A 14901-nucleotide genomic window follows, 5' to 3' on the forward strand; every position below is an offset into this window, starting at 1 on the left:
ATTGTAGAATCATAGAATGGTTGCAACTCAATGCAAATGCTACCTCCTTCAAAAATTCTATCAAATTGTTCTTGAAAAGTTTGTGCTGATCATTCTACTCCAGGTAATGTATCAATCCTATCCTGAATCAATGTTTATGAAAGCTTTTCTATGACTAAGTTTAAAATATTATCCTGTAGTGGCTGGGTTTACTCGTATTCATTTATTAAAATAAGTGACTGTAACATTTACCACACTTCAGTCTTCCATCCCTTGGTATCTAAAGAGCATCAAAAAATTATGGACAGTATCCCCACAATTGCCTCTCAATTTCCCTCAAAATTCTCAGGATTCATTCCACTAGTCCACATCTTCTGCTAGAACATTAATGCTACTGTATATAATTTCTCAACTACCTCCTCCTTCCCTCCCACGCTCTTCTGAAGAAAGATACAAAGTTCCAATTTAATGCCTTAACACTTCCTCTGCACCCATCTGCAAGTTCCTATTGTAGTCCTTAAGGACCCCTATTCCTCAATATACTAGTTATATGCCAATCAAATATTTTTGCATTCCTATTTGTTGGCAGCTAATCTTCTCAAATGTTCTAAGATGATGCCAAGCTATGATCATGACTCAGACTTAGTTGCTTTTTAGGGTTCATAGGGATGGTTTTGCTGCTGTTGTTTTGTTTTGTTGCTGTGTCGCTGTTCTGCTGAATGTTGTGGGCATGCTATGTTGGTTTCAAAATGTGTGGCGACAGCACATCCTTAGGTTGTGTTGGTTGTTAATGCAAAGGATGCATTTCACTGTATGTTTCAATGTACGTCTATAAATAGATGAATCTGAATCTGATACAGGTATCCCCCACTTTACGAATGTTTGCTTTACACCACTTTGCTTTTACAAAAGACCTACGTTAGTAACCTGTTTTCGCATTACAAAGAGGATTTTCATTTTTACAAAAATTTTTCCCATATAAATTACTGGTTCTTCGCTTTACGCTATTTCGGCTTAAGAAAGGTTTCATAGGAACGCTCTACCTTTGTAAAGGTGGGAGGGGGGAACACCTGTACTCTCTTTGCTTCTGTTATTCTAGTTTGCACACACCATCCAATTCTTTTGTAATCGGGCTCAATCTATTTTACAAGCTGATGCTTCGCAAAAGCGAAAAAAAAAGACTGCTCATCTTCCTTTACATTTCTTTTTGTCACCGTAGGAGTTTTGGTTTACTTGTTCCACCTTTGACTTCATGGAAATATACTTCAACCACATCTAAACCATCTCTTCCTTAAAGGCAGCCCATTGTTCTGTTACAATTTTCCCTGGAAATGTTTGTTCCAATTAACGTAGCCAGGCCACTCACTTCATTGAAACTCACCTTCCTTTAATTACCTGTGTTGTATTTCCAGGTATGCCATCAACTCACCTCTTCTGTTATGAATGTTACATACATTCAAATAAAGAACCCTTGATTTTATCTTATTATTTTCTTAACTCTGACTGGTAAGTGTACTCTAAAGTTTGAACACTCTTCTATTTCCTGATAAACTCTGTTTTTTGTAACCCCTTCATTGTCATTTCCCTTATCATCATTTTCCTAAATCTCTCACCTGAAGTGCTATATTCAATTCGATTTCCATTTTCACTTGTCTTGCTTTTAATTCTATTCTCAGATTTCCACTTGCTGCCAAACTGGTTTAGACATCCACAATGATACCAGCAACCCTGATTGCTTGAAGTGGATATTGACCCCATTTCCATTGAGTTAGACCACAAGATATATGCAGGAGTAGAATTAGGTTTTTCCACCCATTGGGTCTTCTTTTGTTAACCCTTAACACCCTTACCAATTAAGAACCTATCAATCTCTGCCTTAAACAGCATAAAACACCCAAATACACCAAAGGCACCATAAAACAGGCTGATATACTAGAACATGTTGATGGTAAGAAAGAGGATGTGCTAGAACTTATGGAAAAAACATTAGGATAGACAAGTCCCCAGGGCCAGATGGGGTACACTCCAGGTTAGTATGGGAAATGAAAGCAGACATTGCTACACCCTTGGCGATGATCTTTGCATCCTCACTGGCCACAGGAGTCATATCAGATGACTGGAGGGTGGCAAATGTTATTCCTTTGTTCAAGAAAGGGAGGAGGCATAACTCTGTGAATTATAGACCAGTGAGTCTCCCTTCAGTGGTGGGCAAATTACAGGAGAGTTTTCTTAGAGATAGGATTTATAAGTATTTGGAGAAGACTAGGGATAGTCAGCATGGCTTTGTGAGGGACAGGTCATGCCTCACAAGCCTGATTGAATTCTTTGAGGATGTGACAAAGCATATAAATAAAGGTAGAGCACTGGATGTGGTGTATTTAGATTTTAGTAAGGCACTAACTACAGAAGCTTCTTACTTTTCTTCTTTCAGTTAGTCCTGATGAAGGGTCTCAGCCTGAAACGTCAACTGTACTTCTTCCTATAGATGCTGCCTGGCCTGCTGCGTTCCACCAGCATTTTGTGTGTGTTACAGAAGCTTTGTGACTGGTTGTCAGATCTATCCATACTATCTTTTGGCCTTAGTGGTCACAAACTTACAGATACTGATTGCAGTGTTTCAACAGTAAACCTAAGGAAGACATTCAGGTTTACCATTGAAACATTAGAATCGGTATCTGCAGTCAGTGACTGTTAAGGCCAAAAGATAGTATGGATAGACTTGATAAAGTTCCCTGTGAGAGGCTCATTCAAAAAGTCGTAAAGGAGGTATGGATCCAGGAATTGGCTAGGAGGATACAGAATTCACTTGCCCTTAGAAAACAGAGGGTAGTAGTAGATAGAGAGCATCATGTTTGGAGTCGGTGACCAGTGGTGTTCTACAGGGATCTGTCTGGGGCCCCTGTTCTTTGTGATTTTTATAAATGACTTGGAAAAGGAAGTGGAAATGTGGGTTGGTGGAGTTGTGGATAACATGGAGGGTTGTTGTAGGTTGCAACAAAACATGGAGAGGATGCAGAACTGGTCTTGGAAGTGGCAGGTGGGGTTCAATGTGGAAAAGTGTGATGTGATTCATTTTGGAAGGTCGAATTTGAAAGGGAATTTAATAAAGGGTTAATGGGAGGATTCTTAGCAGTGCGCCTCTACAGATCCCTCAGAGCTGCTGTGCTAGTTGATAGGGTTGTTGAGAAGGTATTTGGTGAGTTGGCATTCATTAGTTGGGGAATTGAGCTCAAGAGCCACAAAATAATTCTGTAGCTCTATAAAACTCTGATTAGACCAGACTTGGAAAATTGTGCTTAGTTCTGGTCATCTCTTATGAAAACAGGTTGAGTGAGTTAGGGATTTTCTCTTCGGAGTGAAAAAGAATAAGAAGTGACTTGACAGAGGTGTTCAAGATGATAAGGGACATAGATGCAGAGATTTTTGTTTCCTCAGGATGCAAATGGCTAATACAAGGGAGCATTATTTTATGGTGATTAGAGGAAAGTAGAGGAAGAACGTCAGAGGCAAGTTCTTTACACAGAGATTAGTGGGTGGGTGGGATGCCCTGTCAGGGGCAGTGGTAGAGGCAGATATATTGGGAGCATTTTAAAAAATTTTAAGATAGGCACATGAATGACAGAAAAATGGGAGGGTTATGTAGGAGGAAAGGTTTGGATTGATCGTAGAGTAGGTTGAAAGGTTAGCACAACATTGTAGGGTGAAGGGCCTGCACTGTGTCGTAATATTCTACGTTCTAATAACTTGGCTTCCACAGCCCTCTGTAGCAACAAATTCCAGAAATACATCAATCTCTGTCTAAAGAAACCCTTCCTCATCTAAAGAGACATAATTTTATTCTGAAGCTGTGCCCTCAGATTCTAGACTCTCCTAATAATGGAAACCTGTCCCCTGCACCCAATCTGTCCAAGCCTTTCAGTATCCAGCATGTATCAATGAGATTCCCTCTCATCCTTCTGAATGCTAAGTACAGACCCAGAGACATGAAACGCTTCTCATATATTAAGCCTTTCATTCCTGAAATCATTCTCGTCAACATCCTCTGGACCCTCCACGGTGCCAGCATATCTATCCTTAGACATGGAGTCCAAAATTGCTCATAATATTACAAATGAATCCAACTGGTACCTTACAGAAGCTTCGGCAGTGTACCTTTGCTCCTGAAATGAATGCTAGCATTGCATTTGCCTTCTTTACTACCAATTCAGCGTACAAGTTAACCTCAAAGAAATCCTAAACTATGAATCTCAAGTACCCCTGCAGCTGATTTCTGAATTCTCTCCCCATTGAGAAAGTAGTCTATTCTTCCTACCAGAGTGCATAACACTATGCTGTATTCTTTGCTTATTCGTCCAACTTGTCCCAGTCCATGACACTATCTGTTCCACACTTTCTATCTTACTGTTTCTGTATCCACAAGTACATGGCCCTGGTGTTACTTAAGTGTTTGCTGTTGTTCGAGTTTTTGTTTTTTTATCCTCTCTTTAGATTTTCAATTTTTCCCACAATAGACCATCCTACGTATAATCATCATACCTATAATCACTAGCACCATTCTGTAACCTGCTTGCCCTCCTCTTTCATGATGCTCAGCAACCAGTGACATCCTTGACCTTGGCACCATGGAGGTAATATATCATGTGACAATGGAGATGTCTACCCCTTCATTTTATCACTATTGTTTTTTATTCTAGCGTCATATAGCAGGGAAACAGATCCTTTGGTTAACCAAGATGCCCATCTAGGCTGGTCTGATTTGCCTGCATTTCACCTTTATCCCACTAAACTTTTCCTATACATGTACCTTCTTCCCCGCTGTGCACTTAAGTCACCCATGATATCTGTCACCGGCCTCTAGCTACAACCTCTAAGCCATTCCCCCACCCCCACGGTTCTCCCCACCGCAAAAAGCATCACCCTCAAGAAGAGGAGTCCTGAAGAAGGGTCTCGGCCCAAAATTCCAACTGTTTGTTTCTGTAGATGCTGCCTGACCTACTGAGTTCCTCAGTATTATGTGTGTATTGTTTTGGATTTCCAGCATCTACAGACTTTCTCTACAAGTCTGTTGTCGCCAGTATAATCGTCTATGTGATGGTGTGCTGGGGAAATGGCATCAACACGGGTGATGCCAACAGGCTCAATAAACTGATTAGAAAGGCTGTCTCTAAGTCAAACTGGACACACTGGAGGCTGTGGTAGAACAAAGGACCCTATGGAAAATCCTGGCAGTTCTGGACAATTTTTCACACCCTCTGCATGCCAACTTGGCTGAACAGAGGAACACTTCTAGTAAGAGACTAAGACAACTGTGCTGCTCCAAAGAGCATTATATGAGATTATTCTTACCCTCAGCCATGAGGCTCTATAATGAGTCAACCTATAGCCGGGGAAGTGATGACCCCCTCCTGTTGGACTTATATTTTATTCATTCTACTTCTAATATTTATAGCTATGCACTAGTAATGCTACCGTGACACTGTAATTTCCTTTGGGATCAATAAGGTACCTATCTATCTATACCATGTCTATATTTGATCAAAGAACAAACTTTGGTAGTAAGACCAGTCCTTCTTTAAATAAGGCCAAACACAACCAAGAAATCTCAATAAATCTTTTCACTCACCATTGCAAGCACACGATTTGAGGCTGTGCTCTGCCTCACAGAAAGGAATGCATTCTCCATTTTTGCATTTTCCCATGTCCACACAGATTGTCTGGTCTGCTGCGTTTCCAGGAGCAGGACAGAACTGGTCAGTTCCTAACAATAAGAAATGTCATTAGTTTAAAATCTTGTATTAGAGAATGAATGTCCAGTTTTAAGAAAACACAACTGAATTGTTCTTCTGGCTACAGTATACACTCAGTGACTACTTTATTAGGTATCCCTTGTACCTAATAAATAAGCTACAGAATGTATGTTCGTGGAATTCTCTGCAGTAGCCCATCCTCTTCAAGCTTCAAAATGTGTGTTCAGAGATGCTCGTGTGTAAAAATACCAAGGATCAGCAGTTTCCGAGATTCTCAAACCGCCCCATCTGGTACCAACATTCATTCCACGGTCAGTCACTTAGATTACATTTCTTCCCCCATTCTGATGTTTGGTCTGAACAACAACCGAACTTCTTGACAATGTTTCACACACAAAATGCTGGAGGAACTCAGCAGGACAGGCAGCATCCATTGGAAAGAGTACAGCTGACATTCTGAACCGAGACCCTTCATTAAATTCACAAATTGGAAGTGCCAGTGTAGCACATCATATCAAAAGAGGCAGTGGTCTCTTCCAAGTGGAAATATGCTCAATTTCTCTCCTTCAGGGGGCTTCCACCTCAAAAGCATGTGCTACACTGATATTCACACAAGGACATGTGCATCTTGCCTTCATTTCCTATCATGTCAGCTACTTCCAGGCAGTAAATATGTTGGAAGTCATAGGAAGGTTGCAACAATATCATAAGTAATTTACCATTATTAAACATTAATTTGTTCCAATGGGAGTTAAAACTTTTGTGATCTTTTGTGCAAGGTGCTGAATTTTATTTCCTACGAACTACAACAGCGGCATTGAGAATCCCACTGAACAACATCCTTGGAAAATAATATACGAGGCTTATCAGGCACATACATCTTTAGAGGGCAACCTACATTATACAGTTATGCATAAATCCAACTCCAGAATTAGTTTATAGTAAATCATTCTCAGTACCAATACATGAAATCAGTCATGCTAAATTATTCTAAAATAGGATTTGCCCATGAGCCACAGCCCTTTCAACAGCTCTTAATAACTCCTTCATGTACAGTAATTGATGAAAGGATGCCAAAAGGTAAGTAGCACTACATTGTTTTTGTATGGATACATAGTGAGCAATCAGCCATGGTCTGAACTGATAGGCATTTTGCAATGTTGATGTATTGGAGGTACAGGAGCTAATAGTCACAGCAAGTATAAACTCCACTTCAGCAACGAAAAAGCAGCTGCAATTCCTCATTCTAAAACGAAGATTACACTGCAGCTTTCTTTCATGTATCCCTACAGCTCTGATGAAGGCTGCTAAGGGATGAAATGGCTTCCATGATTCATGTTACACCTTTGTTTCATTTTCTTGTGTCCTTACAGCTAGCTAAAGACTGCTAAGGGTTGAGATGGCTTCTGAATACCTATAAAATCTTTCAGAAGGTACACCTGGTTAAATTTAATGCACACAGATTTTGGCTACCACTCACCTGTACAAGTAGATTCCCCTTTGCATGTTGCATTGATTGCTTCCTGGCATTTCTTCCCAGCTTTTTCAAATTGGCAATCCCTGCAACATGGGCTGTTCTTATCACTTTGGAAATAATAATAATTATTTTTTAAAAAGAGTTCCATCTCCAGACAACTACATAGAAATGATCGATTGCAAAAATGCATATTTAAGTATATTTTTGTTAGAATTTATTTTAGTATTTATAAAGTACTGTGAATTCACAATGTAGGGTTTTTTTTCCTTTCTGTGTATTTACATCATTAGAGGACTTAACAGTTTAAAATAATACCAGATAATAATACCAAATAATTAATCAGAAAAATATATTTACTTCTGTTCTAAAACATAAAAGCCGTCTATGAACTTCCCATAAATTCTATGTAGACTTTAGCAAGAATCTTGCTTTATATAGATTGTGCATGGAAAGCTAGCCTGGAAAGTTAGATCACATACGATCCAGGGAGAGCTAGCCATGCTTGATGGTAGGAAGCAGCTGGTAATGGTGGAAGGTTCTTTCTCGGACTGGCAACCTGTATTTAGTGGTGTGCTTCAGGAATCCGTGCTGGGTGCACATTTGTTCATAACTTATATAAACTATTGGGATGAAAATATGCAAACCATGGTTAGTAAGTAGATGGTATCATGGATAGCGAAGGTGGTTATCAAAAATTATAGGGGAATCTTGATCAATTAGGTAAGTGGGCCAAGGAATGTCATTCAATTCAGATAAAAGTGTGAAGTGTTGCATTTTGGGAAGCCAAACTAGGGCAGGATATTCACATGAAAGACAGAGCCCTTGGGAGTGTTGAACAACAAAGGGTCCTAGGAGTACAAATTTTCTGAAAGTGGCATCACAGGTTGGCAGGTTGGTGAAGAAGATGGTTTACACACTGGTTTTCATCAGTCAGGGCATTGAGCATAGGGCTGGGGTGTAAGCTTGCAGTTGTACAAACAATGAAGAGGCCACATGTTGTGCTCAGTTTTGGTTATCCTGCTATAAGAAAGATGTCATTAAGCTGGGACGAGTGCATTGAAGATTTACAAGAATGTTGCCAGGACTCAAGGGCCTGAATAATAGGGAGAGATGGACAGGCGAGGACTTTATTCATTTAAAACCATCTATACAAGTACATAGACTGAAGAGGTTTAGATGGCTATGGACTAAATGCATACATGTGGGATAAGCTCATTGGGAAACATGGTCAGCATGGATGAATTGGCCAAAGGGCCTATTTCCATGCTGTATGACTCCACCAGTAGGTACAGTTTAGAACAGAATATAATTACAGAAATAATGGAAGGGAACATTAAGGTGATATTAACATTCAAACAATGGCCAAACAAAACTGGCAATGGTACACTTGAGTGCAAATTCATGAAGTGTATTCAGGACAGCATCTTGGAACAAAACAAAATGCAAAAGCAACTAGCAAACAATAACAATCAAAATTAATTTAGGATATCTTAGCAGAAGGTCCTCTGGGTTAAGAGGAGTCAAAACGAAACAGAGTTTCACATTCCAGTTGAAAGTAAGATAGTTAAAGTAAAATGTTAAAGGTCTGTCATTTATTTTACCTGCATTTTTTATCTTTCTTAAGTTTGCATTGATCAGTACAACATTTGTCTTCATGGAGATGTAAAAGCCCAGGGTCACACTCCTCTCCTTCATCTACACGCGAATTGCCACATACTTTATTGTTCCTTTTTTGAAAGCACTTGGATGCTTTATTAATTAGTGTCTGATAAATTGATCGCTTGCTGCAGTTGGAGAATAGCTAAAGAATCATACACATTGCATGAGTTACATAAGTTTACAATCTACTGTAGATTTCAAAAAGCAACTCACTTATTTTAATAAAATCCATGTAAGATGTAGTGATCTAAACATTGGTGACGAAAAGTAGTTAACCCGAAACATTAACTCTGCCGGGCATTCTAAGTGTTTCCAAAATTAACATTTTTATTTTAGCCATGCACTGCACCTGCTACTATATGGTACATTAAACTGAACTGCAGCATAGATAATGTACTTGCCTTAAATTTTTGCTACATTTCTAAACACGAAACCTAGATCAAAATTAACGCATGTCCAATAATGCACATTTGAGAATGAAAGACCTGTAAAACCAATGTTAAATGTCTTTTGCATACTGCAGCACAATGGAAACTTGGATGTATTTTGTCTTAATATAAAAGTGCTGTAGTGTCACTGCTGTTGTGACACAACACATTGTTGCTCAAGACCCAAATACAACCTCAACACAGATATAGTCACTACAGATTCTACAGATCAGTCAGGGAACAAAACAGACAGGAAACCTGGCAAAACCTGATTACAATCCTCCTGCATGTCAATTTAAATTTGTGATGAATGTGAAATAACATACACTGGTATCTGCTACAATAATATATAACTGTCTTCCCCTAAACGTCACAGGCTGGCAAAATTAAAATTTTAGATCATAGGAAGTTTTTTTTATTATTCAGGAGGGAAAATAAAGAGAGCTAAAGGTTTGAATTGTCATTTCCACTTCTTGAGTAGGTTGTTTCCAGATTAATGAGCATTTGTTATTTAGTTTCATGGCCTCCCAATTACATTGCACCACTATCTGAAATACAGCCAGCTTTGTAAAATGGAGCCAGTGAGCAACCAGTAGGCTATTAGACCCCAAAGGGTATTATGATAAACCAGTATCTGTCCTTCATCAAATATTGACACTTTTGCACTTTGAGCAGAAATGGTCAGAAAGTAATCAAAAATAGAAACTCCCCTCCCATGCGCTTTATCATTTCAACATTTTGGGGATTTACTAAAATCTTCTTGGCAACATAAATTGGACTCATGCACAAAGTAAATTTCTTTTCAATTTATCTTCTCAGCAAATGAATGAACTGCAACAGAAAAACTGTTACCCCTGTATTGAGATATAAAGTTCCCACAAAAGCTAACACTGTGGCCTCCTAACAGATACTAGTCATCATCGTCATGTGCCATACTCTGCCAGCGCCTCGGCGACCACTTTCTTCCACTGCGATCTGTCGGCAGTCAAACCTCTTGCATCTCTGGCGGTGAGGCTGGTCCACTGCTTGATGTTGTCGATCCAGGTTGTCCTCTGTCTGCCTCGGGAGCGGCTTCCTTCTACTCTGCCTTCAAGCACAGTGCGTTCCAGTGTGTCATCAGTTCTTGAGATGTGTCCAAAATAACAAAGTTTCCTTTGGATAACAGTTTCCAGAAGTATTGGTTTCGTATCAGTCTTTTCTAGGATGAAATTGTTGGATCTCCTTTCAATTATTGATACCCTGAGGATCTATCTGTATGTCCGCATCTCAAATGCTGTCAACTTCTTTTCATCAGCTGCTTTTAGGGTCCATGTTTCACAGCCATATAGGGTTACTGGCCAGACGAGACTCTTGAGGAGGTGTCTCTTGGTGTCAGTGCTCACAGATCTATCTTTCCAAATGTTCCAGAGTTACAGATATTAGTATCTATTGAAATACTGAAAACTTTGAACAACATAGTCACATCTACAAGAAATCATACAAGGATAACAAAACTTATATTGAATCCAAGCTATTAATACAGATCGGATTCAAATTTAGAATTCAGATACACAATTCAATGTCCCACTTTAGGGAGTTAATGGAGTACAGTGAAAACAAAATTGATAATCTAACAGGCTGGTTTAATGTCTTCCATCTGTAAGCAGGGAAGACAATGCCAAAAGCACTATACAATGTATTATGCTGTACCTTATTATTTTCCTGGTCACCACTCACTGCGATAGGATACATGACATACTTTCCACCATCATCATCAGTGGGAGCACACTCATGGCTATCTGGGTCATGCTCTGCTCCAAAATTATGGCCTAATTCATGAGCAGTGACAAGATCTGCTTCCTGTTTTTGTAAATAAAATCAAGACAATTCTTTGGTTATACAGCTGTTTACGAGTTGTACATATCAGCAGTTTCAGCAAAGACCTGTAGTTTGTACATATTTTCACTTATTACAAAGCTCATTATCCTTTTTTAAAGTCTATCTAGAAGACCAAATGATTTATTTAAAAAATTTTGTACATTTCAGTTTTCTATATATACATTATTCATAAAGAGCTAGCACAGACTCTGTAGGCTAAGTGACCTCATCCAGTATCATAACAAATCAATGAGACCACGGCTCTGAGATCTCATAAATGTTTCAAATCATAACAGGATGCTATACTTAAGAATGTTTTATTATAAAACAATATGGCACATTTTTGTATTTAGATACAGCACAAAAAGATGAAAATATTCCCAAAATGCTAAAAATTAACTGAGTTAAATCTCTACCATTTCCTCCACCAAATAACTTGATCCACAAATTTCAAAGTTTCAAACTTCAAAGTTTTCATATTTCATATTTCAAGTCAAGTCAAGTCACTTTTTATTGTCATTTCAACCATAACTGCTGGTAGAGTACATAGTAAAAACAAGACAACTTTTTCAGGACCATGGTGTTATATGACACAGTACAAGAACTAGACTGAACTACGTAAAAAAAACACAACACAGAAAAAAACTACACTAGACTACAGACCTACCCAGGATTGCATAAAATATTTTCTCACAAAATAGAAGATCTTGTAGCCCATTAAGTCTATGCTAACTCTCAGAGTATTCACATCAGTCCCACTCTCCCACTCACTGCATATCCCTATAACTTACTCTTGTACACATGGCCATCCATTCAGCCCAATTTCCTGATCACACATCTATTTTTGGAATAATTTACACTTGCCAGTTAACCTACCAGTACAGATCTAGGATGTGGGAGGAAACCAGAACACTCAACGGAAATACATGCAGTCACAAGGAAAACATGCAAAATCCACAGCAAGAGCCCAAGGTCAGGATCAAACCTAGGCTGCTGGAGTCATGTGGCATCCACACAGATGCCATGGCATTGTGTCACCCCATTTTTAAATGTTGGAGGGAAAAGGACAAACTTAAAAATATAGAGAGGAATATTCAAAGAGAAATTAAACCACACAAGGAGATCAATAAAAAACATGATTATATTTCACTCTGTTAACATTTTATAGAAGAACCCAATGATACCATTGTAAACCATGAATCATTTGAATCTAATTGCAACATGTAACATCTACATTTTGCTTATAATTACAAACAAGATATTCACAGGAAATTTTCAGTGTCATGCTGAAATAGCATTTTTGGTTGAAAATAACCAATCTAGTTAATCTGCTTCCTTAGAAGGAAAATAAATAAAGAATTTTGTTTAGTTGATTTTCATTTTTCTATCCCATATCTTTTTACTGCAGTCAGACGTACTATTAACAACATAAGAGTAATCCTACACTTGAAAGGCCTTTTCAGTAGAGGTAACAAATGTGGGCAGAAGAACTGGCTGAAAAAAAAAGCAACCAAATCCAAAGCATAATCTAGCATTGACACACAAGATCGATATTTAGCAATTCTAGTCCTGATATGCCTAGGCACGTCAGGAGATTGAAAACTTTAATTATTTTTGAAATTTCAGCTGCTGATTGAGCCAGAAATAAAACAGCACTATCATAGAACATATGAGCATACAAGTACAGCAGTCTGGTATAACAAAGAATACATATCTCCAACAAATTAATGCCTTCAACAAAAAGCATATTGCAAAAGCACAGATCAATTAAGTCAAGCAATTTCTAAATAAATATAAAAACAAGTAATGCATGATTTACCTTGGTCAGAATTGTTTTTCCATAATTCTTAGTGCTTGTTAATCCTGTATTCAGGTAAACTGCCTTCTGCAAGATTGGGTGATCATAGGCTGATGAAAAAATATTCCTAGGTGATACAGCTATTGAGGCGGTTTTCCCAAAAGACAAAAATAAAAGATTCTCATTGTTCTAGTCTCAGAATAGGATTGCAAGTCTTCATTTTTCACATTACCTAGTTTTAATTATTACTAGTAAAAGCAATGCAAGACAACATTTTATAAGCATACCTCCCACCAATACCCATTCTATAAAAATGATATTAATAATTTGTAAGTGTTATCTCCATGATAGTTTAATATGCAGCAACAACAATGAAGTTCACTAATCCTAGGTATATATAACATTAGCCCCATCATTGTTATATCAGCCTCATTTCCATCAACCTCTTTTCATACAATACAACCAACTTAAAATATTAACATTTTATTAACATTTCCTTAATGCTAAAATTAATTTTTGAAAATAAGTTCCATTTGGATTTGGACTTACACGTGGAGTAACTATTAATTAATGCTCCTGGTTTTGGAGTTCCAACATGTGCGACCAGCATGAGATTCACCAGCTGCACACATGTGCAAATTGGCTCCAGAATCTCAACTTTGTTATACTAATTTTACTTCAACAATGTGTGTCCTATAAAATAATCCAACTTAAAATAGTAACACAATGCATTTTATTCACATTTCTTCATCAATTAAGTAAATATTGGAAAATTAAAATTTCATTTACATTTGGACTTACGTGTAGGGCAAATACCACCCAAAGCACGTGGTTTTGGAGATCCAACATAGGCGAGACCAAGTGTTCCACGTTCAAAATCTTGGTAAGTGAACAAATGCGCAAGGCAAACTTTGGATGCTCTATCTGCTATATCAGCACTGAATTGCTTTAAAAAAAGAAAACTAACAGATAGAAAACTACACAGTCATAAACTGGGAAGTTAATTTCTAAATAAATTCAAGACACGGGAATCTATAATCTACTGGATAATCTATACTTTCACACAGTCTGATTCTCCAACATGTTCCTCAAAATGAATTTCATTCTGCATGCTTTTATTTCTGCAGAGTGGGCTTTCACAGAAGTAAAGAGAAGAAGCCAATTGCCTAGAATGCCATTATGGCCTCTATGGGTCAAATGCTCTCTTTTTATGATGTAAATATTTCACAATTCTCTGTTTGGAAAATTAGCTTGGCCGAAGGAAACAAGAAATTATCTAAGATAGAGTTATCTTCCATCTTTTCACCTGGAAGTAGAACTGCACAGTTTAGATCAAAGATGGTGCAATTACTATAGTTAACTTTACACAAATTTTAAAACCAATACAGGTAAAGTATAATGCACAATAGATTCCAAAAATATACACTGGTTGTGTGAAAGATGCGTAGTGATCCACTAAGAAATTTATTCCAATAATTCAGATTTACATGATAACTCCAGTGTCTAAGAAAAACATTATTTAACTATTGTCTTATTAATTCTTTCTTACCTCTAATAGATGTTTAACATCCCAAGCATCGTTGTCAGCTGGAAAGGTCCCCTTCATATTGTAGTGTCTCTTGCCTGAAACAACCTTTGTTGGTTCTTTTTTAACAATGATCTGCAATTAAAAATAAGCAAGCTGCATTTAAAAACTGCCTCTAATGTAAAAAAAAATGCTCAAAAGCAAAGAACAGGCTTGAATATGGCTGACCTAAAGCTTGGCCTTAGGTTGGTTTTAAGACAGATATTAAAAGGAATTAGAGGGAGAAGTGGCAAAGCAGAGAGGTTCAGAGTGGGAGCTCCAAAATGAAGGGCCTCGACAAATGTGGGCATAGCATGGGTGAAAGAAAAAATGTTAACAAGCCACAGTAAGAAGACTGGAGAAGATTAAAGAGATGAAAATGAACAAAAGCA

At 37.9% G+C, this 14901-nt stretch overlaps 1 protein-coding gene across 4 annotated transcripts in view; it reads right to left on the reverse strand.

Moving 5' to 3' along the window:
• The window catches only part of adam17b (ADAM metallopeptidase domain 17b), a 74874-nt gene that overhangs the window by 22603 nt on the left and 37370 nt on the right, over window positions 1-14901 (reverse strand). The window contains exons 8-14 of one of the 4 annotated variants that reach the window (XM_073056883.1): window positions 14495-14605; window positions 13747-13891; window positions 12967-13055; window positions 10980-11129; window positions 8805-9004; window positions 7207-7310; window positions 5603-5737 (exon numbers count right to left, since the gene is read on the reverse strand). In XM_073056883.1, the coding sequence (XP_072912984.1) occupies window positions 5603-5737; window positions 7207-7310; window positions 8805-9004; window positions 10980-11129; window positions 12967-13055; window positions 13747-13891; window positions 14495-14605 (934 nt within the window). Of the gene's footprint in view, window positions 1-5602; window positions 5738-7206; window positions 7311-8804; window positions 9005-10979; window positions 11130-12966; window positions 13086-13734; window positions 13892-14494; window positions 14606-14901 lie in introns of all 4 variants that reach the window. The other 3 variants (XM_073056881.1, XM_073056882.1, XM_073056880.1) reach the window with 3 other exon arrangements.

Source organism: Hemitrygon akajei, chromosome 9, assembly GCF_048418815.1.
Source record: "Hemitrygon akajei chromosome 9, sHemAka1.3, whole genome shotgun sequence".
Lineage (NCBI taxonomy): Eukaryota > Metazoa > Chordata > Chondrichthyes > Myliobatiformes > Dasyatidae > Hemitrygon > Hemitrygon akajei.